Source organism: Salvelinus sp. IW2-2015, linkage group LG2 (assembly GCF_002910315.2).
Source record: "Salvelinus sp. IW2-2015 linkage group LG2, ASM291031v2, whole genome shotgun sequence".
NCBI classification, from domain to species: domain Eukaryota; kingdom Metazoa; phylum Chordata; class Actinopteri; order Salmoniformes; family Salmonidae; genus Salvelinus; species Salvelinus sp. IW2-2015.
In genome coordinates this window covers 28,034,439-28,049,762 of record NC_036839.1, presented here as the reverse complement: position 1 = coordinate 28,049,762, position 15,324 = coordinate 28,034,439, and the positions used below count along the sequence as shown (strand labels likewise).

General features: G+C 43.2%; 1 protein-coding gene across 1 annotated transcript in view; it reads left to right on the top strand.

The window, feature by feature from the left end:
* The window catches only part of LOC111977621 (zinc finger protein 385B), a 174,188-nt gene extending 166,732 nt beyond the window's left edge, over nt 1-7,456 (top strand). The window contains exons 6-9 of the mRNA XM_070448248.1: nt 2,955-3,329; nt 4,252-4,436; nt 4,639-4,740; nt 4,992-7,456. Of these exons, the coding sequence (XP_070304349.1) occupies nt 2,955-3,329; nt 4,252-4,436; nt 4,639-4,740; nt 4,992-5,216 (887 nt within the window). The 3' untranslated portion in view covers nt 5,217-7,456. The remainder of the gene's footprint in view (nt 1-2,954; nt 3,330-4,251; nt 4,437-4,638; nt 4,741-4,991) is intronic.
* The last annotated feature ends 7,868 nt before the right edge of the window (nt 7,457-15,324 follow it).

Here is a 15,324-nt window from a genome sequence, read left to right as displayed (position 1 = left end):
TAACGATCGACAGCTGCCTCTGATTGAGAACCATATACCAGGCCAAAACACAGAAATACAACAACATAGAAAAAAGAACATAGACTGCCCACCCTAGTCACACCCTGGCCTAACCAAATAGAGAATAAAAAACCTCTCTATAGCCAGGCGTGACAGTACCCCCCCCCCCCCCCCCCAAAGGTGCGGACTCTGGCCGCAAAACCTGACTCTAAAGGGGAGGGTCCGGGGGGGCCTTCCAACGCGGCTGGCTCGGTTGCGGGATCGTGGACCCCGCTCCACCTAGTCTTGGCCCACTTAAGTGGCACCTTTGGAGCGGCTACCCTCGCCGCCGACCTCGGACTGGGGACCCTTGCAGCGGGCCCGAATAGACGGAGACTCCGCGCAGCGCCGGACAGGCGGGAGACTCCGGCAGCGCCGGAGTGAAGGGCGGCTCCGGCAGCTCCTGACTGACGGGCGGCTCCGGCAGCTCCTGACTGACGGCGGCTCCGGCAGCTCCTGACTGACGGCGGCTCCGCAGCTCCGGACTGACGGGCGGCTCCGCAGCTCCTGACTGACGGGCGGCTCCGCAGCTCCTGACTGACGGGCGGCTCTGGCAGCTCAGGACAGACGGAGGCTCTGGCAGCTCAGGACAGACGGGCAAACCTGGAGGAGGAAGACGGAGAGACAGCCTGGTGCGTGGGGCTGCCACAGGACCCACCAGGCTGGGGAGACCTACAGGAGGCCTGGTGCGTGAGGGAGGCACCGGATGGACCGGGCTGTGGGGGAGCACTGGAGCTCTGGTGCGCAGCCTTGGCACCACTCCTCCAGGCTGGATGACCACTTTAGCTCGGACCATCCAGGGCAGGCACAGGTTGAACCGAGCTGTGGGGGAGCACTGGAGATCTGGTGCATACCACTCGCACTCTTCCCTTAGGCTCAATGCCCACATTCGCTCGGCACGGGCGGAGCGCAGGCATAGGACGCACTGCACCCTCCCAGCGCCCCGGTAGAACACAGCACGACAGAGCCGGCGCAGGATACCCTGGGCCGAAACGGCGTACCGGAGACCAAACACACGCTGGACCGGCACAATACGCACTGGCTGATGGCCACTCTCTCTGATTGAGAATCATACTTAGGTAGCCTGTTTTCCATTTTTGTGTTGTGGGTGATTGTTTCCTGTTAGTCTATGTTCACCTTGCAGGACTGTTAGTTTGTCRTTTTTTTGTTGTTTTTGTTCAGTGTTCAGTCGTTCTATTAAAAAGATGAACACTTACCACGCTGCACCTTGGTCCTCCTCTCTTTCTCCCGACGACAATCGTGACAGGTAGTGTATATATTTTGGAAATCTATTCCCAAGTATTCCCAAGAATAAAAAAATAGACATACTGTATGTGATGTCTCAATGTACAGTAATTAAGGTATGAAATTATTGTTATTTTCAAACACAATATATTTTTGGGCTTAGTACACAAATTATTATAATTATTGTCGCTGTTTGATGAAACAATTATTATTAATTTTTGTATTAAATTTATTGAAAGCAGTATCTCCCTCTGAACAATGAATGACTTTAGGACCAAGAAAATGTATTCAAAATAGCTTTTGAAGTTTCATAATTATATGTTTGTTAATGGAAAAATATGGTATATTTTTTTAATTTCCTGAAAGGTTTCAGTTTGGACACAAGATGTTTTCATCAGACAGCAACATTATATTCCGGCCCCCGACCATGTGATCTGACAAAAATCGTCCCGCGGCTGAATCTTATTGCCTACCCCTGAACTAAATCGTTAAATTTGCTAGCTTTAGCGGTTTACKCAAGAGGCTCTCTTTTATGTAATGTCTTGAAACGAACGAACACAGTATGCTGGATTATTGATGTAATTGTGAGCTCTGTAAATCATCTYTGACCTTTTTTCTCTTCCGAGTAATTGTATTAAAGGTTTGAGTCTGACTGGGTGAAATCCTGGGAAGGGTAAAACAGGGATGTTCCTTTAATATTTTTTGGTCTAGATTCAGTTCAAAGTTTCACTGATTCAAACAGGCACCAATATATGTCAATATCTCTTTGATGTGTTTCCTTCCATCTCTTATCTTTGAATTAATTTGTTGCTTTGGGATGCTAATATAACTAACCCCTCGTTAGCTCCTGCGCTGTAGACCCAGTTGGTGCAGATAGACATTTCGACCCAAGTGTATTTGATAACCTTATCTTAGGATATTTGATGTTAAGTTTACAAACTGGCTTCAAAGAGTACATAGAGGACTTTTAGTGGAAATCAGACTTAATGAAGCTAGGCTTAATGAAGTTTCAAACAATAGTTTAGACCAAATATAGACCAGTGTAGTAACGTGTAGCTTTTAGATGTCATAGTAAAGTCATTGTAAAGTGCACACTATTCTCAGACGAGGAATGCAGAATGACATTCATAGAAAACTACGTGCAGGGTTCCTAATGCAGGGCGTGGGATCATGGGTTTGGAGGGTGGGTGTGGCGTGTGGGAAGGGGTGGAAGGGTGGCATGGTGGAAGGGTGGAGGGATCGTGTGGGGGTGTGGGTGTTGGTTCAGGCAGCCTTGCCTTGTGGCCCTGTCCTCCATGGTGTTGTGGTACAACATAGTTATGAGTGGGTGGAGGTAAAGGGCGTCTCAGTGTCACAATAGAGGGGGGGGGCAAGAGATTGATGACTAGGCTCTGTAACATAGACACAGGGACACATGGACACACACACACGTACAGTACGCACACTCATGTACGCACACGCACACACACACACACACACACACACACACACACAGGAGGAACTCTCCCTCCTCCAGGGATCAGACTCTTACACAACGCACCAAAATGAAAATATGAACAAATGTGTCACTAAAAGTTGTAATATTCCATAGCGCTCCCGGACTAACTGTCAGATGTTGTGTGTCTCTCTCTACCTCCCCCCCTCCTTCCCTTTCTCTTTCTTGATCTCAGAGCAAATCACTGTGCCTCCCAGTGAGGCGGATAAAACCTTTGCTTCTCCAAATGCTTTCGTCCCCATCATCTCCACCTCCTCCTCCCTGGCAGCATCAATGGCCATGTCCGTCCACAGCCCCTGTAATCCCGTCATGTGTGATCCCACGCCTGCCAGCCCCCCATCAGCTACACAAGTACAACTACAGGCGCCTGTTATGAAGAGCAGTGGCAGCATCAGCACCAAGCCTGGGCTCACGACCCCCACCACTGCCGCTGCTACAGCAACTCAGCCCACGCCAGAGTCGGAGGAGGAAAAAGCCAAAAAGCTCCTGTACTGTTCGCTTTGCAAAGTGGCCGTCAACTCTCTGTCGCAGCTGGAGGCCCACAACACAGGTGTGTTCCAGCATCTGTTTCTGTTTCATCACTGCCGTGTTAACGTTAGTGTTACTCCCTCTGAGGAGGGTGTTGTTGTGGCTTCTGTGTGTGTGTGTGTGTGTGTGTGTGTGTGTGTGTGTGTGTGTGTGTGTGTGTGTGGTGTGTGTGTGTGTGTGTGTGTGTGATGTGTGTGTGTGTGTGTGTGTGTGTGTGTGTGCTGTGGTGTGTGGTTGTTGGTTCTGTTGTGTGTGGTTCTGTGTGTGTGTATTTTAAGGTTTACTCCCCCAGAGACTTTCAGCTTGTTTCTGTGTTTTAGTCTCTCCTTAACTCTCATAACACCCATCTCACAATAATGTCCACAAATACCTTTCACACAGCACTCTCCCTAAACAGTGTATACTACACATTGTAATAATTTGGTTGTAAACTGGTTTTACAAGGTCAACACTCTGTTACAAGGTAAAGAGTTTTTTTTTTATCAAGATGTCATGGGAAATATGTCATATTTTGGTTGTTATATGGACATATTTTTTCTGGTTGTTAAAAAGACAACAAAATGTTTCCAGAAGATATTTATACAACGAGTATACAACTTGACCACAACATCACAATAGACGCCATATTGACCTTATTGTAAAAAAAAAAATGCATAATTGCTTTGAAAGCAGAAGGGCACAATATGTCAGATGTTTGTTATGTAAGCTAACATTGACATGTACGTTGTTATGTAGTTATAGCGAGGTCAGACGTCATACCCAGGTCAGAAAAAAAAACTGTTGGAACTCAAGCTGACCAATATGAATTTTGGATGGGAAAACAAAAGCTGGTTTACTTTTAATCCTAACAAATTATATGTTGTTCTTTTTATGTTTTACCTATGGTTATTTTCAGTGCTCAATGTACGAAATTATGTTTTTGCCATTTATTTTGTCATCTGAAGGTTCCAAGCACAAAACTATGCTTGAGGCAAGGAACGGAGCAGGTCCAATTAAGGCCTATCCCAGACCAGGCTCGAAGCTCAAAGTACAGGCCACCAACGTGCTAAAAGGTTCCGGACTACAGAACAAAACGTTCCATTGTGAGATCTGTGATGTCCACGTCAACTCAGAAATACAGCTCAAACAGGTAGTCTCTCATGACAGGCATTTGTATACCATGCTTGTTGTCTTGTTACAGCTTGAAGGGACCTTACAAGCTTGTTAATATTGGCTCAACATAATGTGTCCCAAATGGCACCCTTTAACCTTCATAGTGTACTGCATTTGACCAGGGCCCATGGGATTCAGCCATAGTAACATCACTGATTTTTGTTGTTATATTTTCTTAGCACATCTCCAGCAGAAGGCACAAGGACAGAGTAGCTGGGAAACCGATGAAGCCCAAATACAGCCCTTACAACAAACAACAACGCAGCTCCACAGTCCTGGCCGTATGTATCATCTATGTTCCTAATCATAGCCTCTCAGGAACAGTTGCTTAGACTTCAGGGATTAATAGTTAATACATTTATTGGCAGTTTCTTAAAACTGTTTAGGAATATTTATGCATCAGTGGGTTTAAAGACGCCTTCGTGCTCATGGAAAATAATAGCTTGTTTTTTTTGTAGCTAATCAATAAGAATAATTGCTTTATAAATAGATTTGCTCCCTCATTAAACCATTGTCCTCTCCTCTCCTCCAGGCCAAGCTGGCTCTTCAGAAGGACCTGGTGAAGCCTATCTCCCCTGCTACGTTTCTCTCCAACCCCTTCTGCTCCACCACCCTCCCCTCCATTTCCCTGCATCCGCGGCCCAACGCCTCCATCTTTCAGACTGCCGGCCTGCCAGGCTGCATGCCCTCTTTCCTCCGGGCTGCTCCAGGGCCAGTCCGGCCCACCACCGGCTCTATCCTCTTCACCCCATATTGATTCCTGGGTTTTGACACAGGGGTCGTGTTCAGTAGGCAGGGAATGGAAGAAMATGGACAGAGCCTGAGTGCAATGGGGAGGAAACTGAGCAAAACGGTGAGGTACTATTTGAGCTCGTCCAATAAGAAATGCTTGTTTTTGTCTCCCATTGCGAAAATATTTTGCTACTGTGTACCCTAATGAACACGACCCAGTGTATCGATAGAGAGGGCACCAGAGGCAACATGGAGGGAAACTGACATGAGCAGAGAACCAGGGGACCTCTGACCTTGTGGAGCATTGAGTGCACTGCATACTGGATGATGTCCTAGTACATACAATACCCACCCAATGCACTGAACTGAGATGACTACTGCACTGCGAAGCTTCAACAAACAACAGTGTATTTATTTGATTGAACTTGTTTACCTTTCTCTGGCTGCGTGCGTTGCCCTGAGGCATGAAGCACAGAGGTTCAGTGGGCCCGCTAAGACCACTGAGGGTCTAAGTATTGGATTCTTGTGGTATAATAAAGAGAATCAAACCGCTTCCTGAATGACTTGAATACCCATAGTCTTCCTATTTGATTAAATTAATGGACAGTTCTAGCTACGTGTGTTTGACAGTGTTTATCATAACAGCCCTCAGACAGAAGGACAGTCATACCTGATTCACACTATAGAGCCGACCTGAACCATACTGAGCTGGCTTAAATATTTTCTTCTCACATTGTCCTTTCCAGCACGGTTCTAGCAACTACGGTGGATGCATAACAAGACCAGAGCAGTGCAGCTTGGCTTGGATCTGCTTGGTCTGGCCCAGTAATGTGAAATCAGTCAAATGTTTCAGTTGTTGCTTGATGTCAGTGACTGTAACACAGTAATGCAGTTTTGGTCTCTATTCTGTCTGTATTATGTAAGTCAATAAGCTGAATCTCTACACCACAACTCTTCTTATCATCAAACTGTATTATTGGTTTACTTTACTTCTGATGCAGCAACTTACAGTAGATAGCCATAGTAACAAATAATTTAGTAATAGTGTTCTCATTGCCCCCACTTCAGAGAGAGAAACCATTCTCGTGGTTTCTTAATAAGGGCCGAATCTTAACTTGAGATGCATTGATGTCAACAGGAGACTTCAAGTCTCTTCAAGAACATGTTAGTTAAGTGGGCAGAGCTCAAGTCAGGATTAGACCCTGACAGTACTTTGTTTCTGCAGTATATTATGTAATCATCAGTCATTATTTTCTAAGAGAAAAGGTCGAATCTATTAGTGTTCATCATTTGTATCCAGGGATGAGGTCTGTTCCATTTCAAAACTGTGAATTCAGGAATTAAACTTCAGTTAATTTCAGTTTGCTGACTGAATTGACTGAATTGAAATTAAACTGATGTTAACCTGTTTGCATCACCCTGTTGTTTGGCAGGGTTACCATGGGCCTTTCATTTATATCTATGTAATATCCCTAGTTTGAAACGATGCTGCAATATGTTGTGGCTTTCTGATGCAATAATGTACAGAGCATTGAATTGGTACAGTTTATTCTCTGTAGTGTATAATGTATTGTTTCCCTTTCCACGTTAAAATACTAGTCATGGAGATCGACAGAGAGACAGACAGAGGTATTTGTATTTTTTAAGTAAAATAAAACAACAATCCACTCGAACATGAAAGAATGACAGTTGTTTTCAAGATGGTGGGATGTCTTCTGAACCAATATAGGAGACTGTACATTGAAATTGAAATCTACCTTTTAAAATAAAATAATATATTTGAATGATTTGCTCCCATATTGAAATTGTATTTTACACAAATTAAAAATAACTTTCAATTATTTAATTATGAACTGAATTTAGTTTATAAAGGAGACCTGACGAAGAGATTGTCAATAAAAGGCATGTTGAAATGAACGAGATATAAGATCCTCATATCGGCTTCTGCTCCCTGTTCCCTGCCCTCTACTCCCTGCTCCTCCCTGCCCTCTGCTCCCTGCTCTCTGCTCCCTGCTCCCTACTCCCTGCCACTCTGCTCTGCTCCCTGCCCTCTGCTCCCTGCCCTCTGCTCCCTGCTCCTTTCCTCTGCTCCCTGCCCTCTGCTCCCTGCTCTCTGTAAACATGTACAGTATTTATTTTCAGATGATTTTCTATGATGTGATTGAGGCATAAATTAAGTTTTATTTGATATATGTGGTTGTATTATCATTTGTTTGTTTGTTAAACATTTTGTTTGTCTTATTAAATACCCAAACTTATCACTTATATTGAGTTATTGATTAATATTTTGTAGGACTAATAACTTAATCAGTCTATATGTTTAAGATATTTGTAAACGTTTATAAAGCATAACTCTCAATTGAAAAACACATTTTAGGGAAGACTGATTACTCAGTTAGTCAGCGTTTAAGGCATTATGAAAAGTTTATAGAATAAAGCACAACTCTTAATCATTTACATTAATTATATACAATTTAGGTTTTTATATCATGTCCTATTCATACAATTTTAATGATTACATTACATAGATATTGAAGTTAATATTCAGCATATGAAGTATATCTAATCTGGACCAGATTGTTTACTATGCCAGAGGCAGCATACAGTATGTCCAGCTATATTATATTTGCCTAGTTTAGATGTTGTTTGAATCTGGTAATAAACTATCTAACATATGTTAATTTGTTTACATTTTTTATTTTTATTTTTTACCTTTATTTAACTAGGCAAGTCAGTTAAGAACAAATTCTTATTTACAATGACCGTCTACCCCGGCCAAACCCTAACCCGAACGACGCTGGGCCGACGCCGGGACTCCCTATCACGGCCGGATGTGATACAGCCTGGAATCGAACCTGTGTCTGTAGTGATGCCTCTAGCACTGAGATGCAGTGCCTTAGACCGCTGCGCCACTTGGGATCCCGTTATCACTTATGTGTCAATAGATTTCAGTCTATATCAATTCATACATTTTTATTTGCTATTCATAATGGTACAATTTAAATAATTGCAAAAGTACCAGTTTTAGTTAGTAATATACTTTTACAGATATGTACAGTCACAAGCTTTCACCTATGTAAGCTACCAACAATAAGGATTAGCCACAATAGTGGAATTTGCCTAAATGAAACCCCCAAAAATTATGAGTTAATTTGTGCTTATTGACATTCATATTGCACTATATAGTGATTTCCCACAGTCAGCAATAAGAGCTACGACGCTAACATTTGTGTAAACCTTTCACAGTTGTGTTCTGTGGGTGTCAATGAGTAGACTGGTACCCAATTTAATTGATCCACAATCTATAGGTAAGGCTGTACAGTGCAATATGAATGTCCAATACAATTAGTAGGTTGACTAGCAAGCTTAATGTGGCTCATTTCACAGTGGTTTCAGAGTCCCGCAATATGAGCTACAATGCTAATATTTGTGTAATCTCTTCACAGTTCTGTGGGTGTCACTGAGTAGACTGGTACTCCATTTCATTGATCCACAATCCATAGGTAAGGCTGAACAGTGAAATATAAGTACGCGGAAGTTAACATGTATCCATTTTAACTGATTATTACTTTTTTTGTTAAATTAACTAATTATTGTCTTTTGTTGAATTTATATAAAAACACTCCAACCTTGTTTAGCATTATCTAGTCCAAATATGGCATGATTCCACTATTTGTATCCGTTTGCATCTCCTTCAATAAGGGGCTTTTATTTTGAAGGCAAAGTGCAAATTCCACTATTGTGGATAATGTTTTTTGCTATGAGAATTGATACTCCCCTACCCTTCCATTTCCTCAGTGATGTCTGTATCAGACTGTCGTTCTGGTATGTTTATATAAGTTATAATAAGTACACATATGTCATGAGTTCATTTAGGACTACCAAGGACAGCTGCAACATGACACTGATGAATAAGCCTGGTCTTATTACATGGCTTTAGCTCACATATGACACAGGGTAAGTATAACGATAACTGATTGATGGCTAACCCATCCTTGGCTCTGAGGGAAAGGAGAAAGAAAGTGCATTTAAAATGACAGACTGCTCTATGAGAGACCTGTGTTCTATGTAATTATAGAAAGATGTCATACATCAAGTATCAATTCCATATAAGGTGTTCTCTGTTACTAAACGCACATGTTGTCAGGTGATGATTTGTAACCGATACAGTAGGGATTTACGACATGATTTACGACATGATGACAAAGCTTCAGAGTATCAATGTCAAGATCATCACCGCCAGCAGTACTATAGCAGTACTATACTTAACCGAATAATTACTCTAACCAACTCTAAGCTACACGATTATCTTAGATACAAAGATAGCAAAGAGAATGCATCAGATACTAGCCTACGTACATTATCCTAGTTGACACTTCATATCCAATCAACATCATTTCACCATTATTATTCCACTATTCTTTATCTTATTACCATGTGGGGTGGCGTAGTAAACAGAAATGACTCATTCAATGAAACCTGTGCTTGTGGTGGAATGAGGAGGACAGACAGAATGTATTCAAGTTTTTGTTGTTGAATTAAATTAATAATTGTATGACTCGCAGGGGTGCAAAAATTGAAATAAACACCATTAGATTCTGTCACTTCCTTTGTCCTTTTGTCTGTGCCAGTAATAACAGGTCAACAGTATCAAATGTAACATAGTCAACACTGCTTCCATAAATACCCACAGACACCCAGCGGCACTGAAGTAATGCCTCAGGAACATTATCGACCATAGACCCCAGTCATCCCGGTGCCAGACATGTGAGTGTATGAGAGCTGGAAATCTTGCAGTCATGGACATAGGTATTTCATCTGCCAAATGAATACTGTAGATATCTTAGAAATCACACACACACACACACACACAAACACAAGACTAATAAGAGTCCACTTGTACTTGAAATGTCCCTGGGTAGATTGGATAGAGATCCCTATAACTGTAATTATGATACATTTATTGTATAGGGAATGTGGCTACTTTATCAAAACATGCAAGGTGTCATCACATAATGTTTGCTCAACACTGCATATTTAGTCACTTCTCCCAATACAGCGATATATAATTCTAGCTTTCTGCTCAGTGTTGAAAATGTTGTATAAAGCCTAGTTTTTGCTTGGCAGGTATTACTCATATGAGTTGTGCCTACTGCCTCATCTGTCACGACTTCCGCCGAATTCGGGTCCTCTCCTTGTTCGGGCGGCGCTCGGCGGTTGGTGTCGCCGGTCTACTAGCCATTGTCGATCCACTTTTCATTTTCCATTTGTTTTGTCTTGTTTTTCCTCACACCTGGTTTCAATTCCCTCATTTACTTGTTGTGTATTTAACCCTCTGTTCCCCCCATGTCTTTGTGTGGGATTGTTTATTGTAGTGCTTGTGCACGTTCCCCGTGAGCGCACAACGGGATATTTTTGTGCCCATTTCACCTCGAGGGTCTGGAAGGCGTTCATGGAACGTATGGGGGTCTCAATCAGCCTTACCTCGGGGTTTCATCCCGAGAGTAATGGGCAGGTGGAGAGAGTGAACCAGGATATGGGTAGGTTTCTGCGGTCGTATTGCCAGGATCGGCCGGGGGAGTGGGCAGTGTTCGTGCCCTGGGCCGAGACGGCTCAGAACTCGCTCAGCCACTCCTCCACTAACCTCTCCCCCTTCCAGTGCGTACTGGGGTACCAGCCGGTTCTGGCGCCTTGGCATCAGAGTCAGACCGAGGCTCCTGCGGTGGACGACTGGTTCAGGCGAGTGGAGGAGACATGGGACACCGCCCAGTGAGGCCCCGGTGTTCGCACCGGGGGACCGGGTCTGGCTCTCGACCCGAAACCTGCCCCTCYGCCTGCCCTGCCGGAAGCTGGGCCCGCGGTTTGTGGTGCCATTTAAAGTCCTGAGAAGAGTGAACGAGGTTTGTTATAGGTTACAGCTTCCCCCCGATTACCGTATTAACCCCTCGTTCCATGTGTCTCTCCTCAGGCCAGTGGTGGTTGGCCCGCTCCAGGAGTCTGAGGTGCGGGAGGTTCCTCCGCCCCCTCTGGACATCGAGGGGGCCCCGGCGTACTGCGTCCACTCTATACTGGATTCGAGGCGTCGGGCGAGGGGCCTTCAGTACCTCATGGAGTGGGAGGGGTACGGTCTGGAGGAGAGGTGCTGGGTTCCGGTGGAGGACGTGTTGGACCCTTCAATGCTGCGGGAGTTCCACCGTCTCCATCCGGATCGCCCTGCGCCTCGCCCTCCGGGTCGTCCCCGAGGCCGGCGTCGGCGCGCKGCTGGAGCCGCGCGTCAAGGGGGAGGGGGTACTGTCACGACTTCCTCCGAAGTCGGGTCCTCTCCTTGTTCGGGCGATGCTCGGCGGTCGGCATCACCGGTCTTCTAGCCATCGTCGATCCACTTTTCATTTTCCATTAGTTTTGTCTTGTTTTTCCTCACACCTGGTTTCAATTCCCTCATTTACTTGTTGTGTATTTAACCCTCTGTTCCCCCCATGTCTTTGTGTAGGATTGTTTATTGTAGTGCTTGTGCACGTTCCCCGTGAGCGCCCGACGGGTTATTTTTGTGCCCATTTATCTTGTTGTTCTGGATGCAGTTGGTTTTTGCTTAATAAATCTCYGGTTATTACCCAGTTCTGCTCTCCTGCGCCTGACTTCTCTGCCGCTAATTACGCACCCCACTACATCATCTGAGATAACTAAGTAACTACAAATCCTTCTCTGTCTGATCTCAAATCTCAAAGCCAACACACCTCCACGTTTAACACTCTGAGACTCGGAAACGACGTCAGGTTTAGCTAAACATACAGCTCACACAACTCCATGTTACATTCCATCTGTTTGGTCGACACAGGGGATTGACAGCAATTAAAGTATCTACAGTACACATCCACACAACCACAGGAGACTGCCACAGGAACAATAGTCACAGTGGGCCTTGTCGCTTCATCTCATCATTGCCATTTATACAAACTAGTCTCTCTATCAAATTAGGTCAAAAATCAGCAAGTCATATTTTATACACGGCCCTTCATATCAAAAGGAATATGTCATGATATAGATATGTAGATGTAGTACTTAAAGCACTAATACTGCTTTTGTAAGTTAGGTACTTAGGGTCAGAATAACAGTCAGCATGTTGCTTCATAAAAAAACACAACAAGATACTTCAGTGAACAAATCTCTATTTCTGCCCTGAATAAGATCTGCAACGGCTACTGAATTACTGCATGTGAGCAGGGAACATTTTGTCACAGCTTTTAAGAGAAATTGGACAGGCAGAGACATCTAGTGGTTCTTCTTAGACACATTCACTCTTAATGCGTAAGAGTATTACCATAGAAAACACATATAACATTGAATTTATTTATTTATTGTTGGGACAAAGTTTGATTGTTGGGACTTGGGAGGACTTTTTCAAAACATACATTTTCAGCATTTATCAGAGGAAAACACATGTCTCAGTGTTTCTTATATTCAATCAGTTGCATCTGAATGACGAATACACAATTACACATTAATGAATACATTTATAATTATTACTATAGTAATTAAACATGAACACTGTAGGCCTGTACATTTTGAATGGCTAATGCTTCGAACACACCGATAGCGTCATTGCCTTTTGGTACACCAGAATTACCTTCATTTCCAATGAAACGCTGTGTTTGCCTTGCAGCATTGCGCTGCAGTGGCAGTTGCAGTGCGTTCGGTGTGGTGCATATGTTGGATTTATCAAACGTATGCGTCAAACTATGTGTAGACGGCTTGACAGAAATGGCAGCAGAAGGTGAATGTTGATTTTTTTGTTGCATACATATCCAGATGATGCTGTGTACTATTTTGCGCAATGACGCTGTCGGTGTGTTCGAAACGTAACAATAGCAACAAAGAAACAAACTATTGATAAAAAGTCTAAGCCGTTGGGGGGAGGGTTCTACAAAGCTAACATGGAATTGTTTTAAGATGGTCATGCCATCGATCATTTAGCTATTTGATTTAGAATTTTAGGACCCCTTTAGGTATCCCAAAAAAGAAAATGATTTGATAAAATCTTGAATTTGCCCTTTACTACTATAGCCCATAGACCCACATTGAATTACACAGGAGGTTGGTGGCACCTTAATTGGGGAGGACAGGTTTGTGGTAATAGCTGGAGCAGAATCAGTGGAATGGTATCAAATACATCAAACACATGGTTTCCATGTGCTCCGTTCCAGCCATTATTATGAGCCGTCCTCCCCTCAGCAGCCTCCACTGAATGAAWAACAGATTCATAAATGGCAAAAAAGACAGTAAAAAAAAGTATCATAAGGAATAAGATTTTGAAGTGTCTGTCCTATATATCTAGGAGATATAAGAAAGCTCACATATTTAACTCCTTATTTTTGTTGGCACAAAACTTACTTCTATTCATTTGTATTGGTTACCTTCAGACGAGAGTCTCATATTTCCTTCGTGAGATTATCATCTTTCCATAGAGTGGTCATATTAGTTTTGTAGGCCAAACCATTCGGACGGTACAGACGTTTTCCTGAGAAGACCGATTTTCAGGATGGCTCATGGTCTGACAAATACAGCTGTAGCTCAGCCAACTTCCACCGCAGATGCGGAAGGCCGACATAGGCGGATGCAGTGGATTGAGAGGCAGCCCATACAAGAAAACAGATACTGTATCTTACAACAGGTGTTAACCTTTTTTATTTTATTTAACCTTTATTTAACCAGGTAGGTCAGTTGAGAACAAGTTCTCATTTACAACTGCGACCTGGCCAAGATAAAAAGAAAAACAACAACAAACACAGAGTTACACATAAACAAACGTACAGTCAATAACACAATAGAAAAATAGAAAAATCTATGTACAGTGTGTGCAAATGTAGAAGAGTAGGGAGGTAGGCAATAAATAGGTCCTAGAGGTGAAAATAATTACAATTTAGCATTAATACTGGAGTGATAGATGTGCAAGTAGAGATACTGGGGTGCAAAAGGGCAAGAGGGTAAGTAATAATATGGGGATGAGGTAGTTGGGTGTGCTATTTACAGATTGGCTGTGTACAGGTACAGTGATCGGTAAGCTACTCTGACAGCTGATGCTTAAAGTTAGAGAGGAAGATATAAGACTCCAGCTTCAGTGATTTTTGCAATTTGTTCCAGTCATTGGCAGCAGAGAACTGGAAGGAAGGCGGCCAAAGTAAGTGTTGGCTTTGGGGATGACCAGTGAAATATACCTGCTGGAGTGCGTGCTACGGGTGGGTGTTGCTATGGTGACCAGTGAGCTGAGATAAGGCGGGGCTCTACCTAGCAAAAACTTATAGATGACCTGGAGCCAGTGGGTTTGGCGACGAATATGTAGTGAGGGTCAGCCAACGAGAGCATACAGGTCGCAGTGGTGGGTAGTATATGGGGCTTTGGTGACAGAACGGATGGCATTGTGATAGACTACATCCAGTTTGCTGAGTAGAGTGTTGGGGGATATTTTGTAAATGACATCGCTGTGAAATGCTTACTTACAAGCCCTTAACCGACAATAAAGTTCAAGAAAGAGTTAAGAAAATATTTACCAAATAAACTAAAGTAAAAAAAAAAAAAAAAAGTAACATAATAAAATAACAATAACGAGGCTATATAAAGGGGGTACCGGTACCGAGTCAATGTGCGGGGGTACAGGTTAGTCAAGGAATCTCTAGTTTAAACTGATATATTTTCATGGGTATTTTTTTATTATGTTACTTAGATTGACACACGGGCATTTCAAAGTTCCAGTAAGGGATCTCTGCTGGAGAGCTAACAGAGCTAACAATTGGACCCATTCGCCATACAACCCTGCCCCTAGCACCACAAAACCCGCTGGCCGAGAGAAATCTCAGGTAAAGAGATGATTAGTAGTTTAATTTTCATAACTGTATAAACGCTAAATAATCTACATACTAGAAATAAGGGCATTCTTTTTTGTATTGCATGTTCTATGGTTTACAAGTTTTGAGTTTTATTTCCCCCTTATTATTTGTATTTCACAGTAACACCTACAGCCCACAATCTTAATTTACTATGATAGTTTTAGGACATATATTTCACCAAAATATCTTATTTTCTTTCTTTAGTTCAGTGTTTCCCAAACTCGGTCCTCGGGACCCCCAGGGGTGCATGTT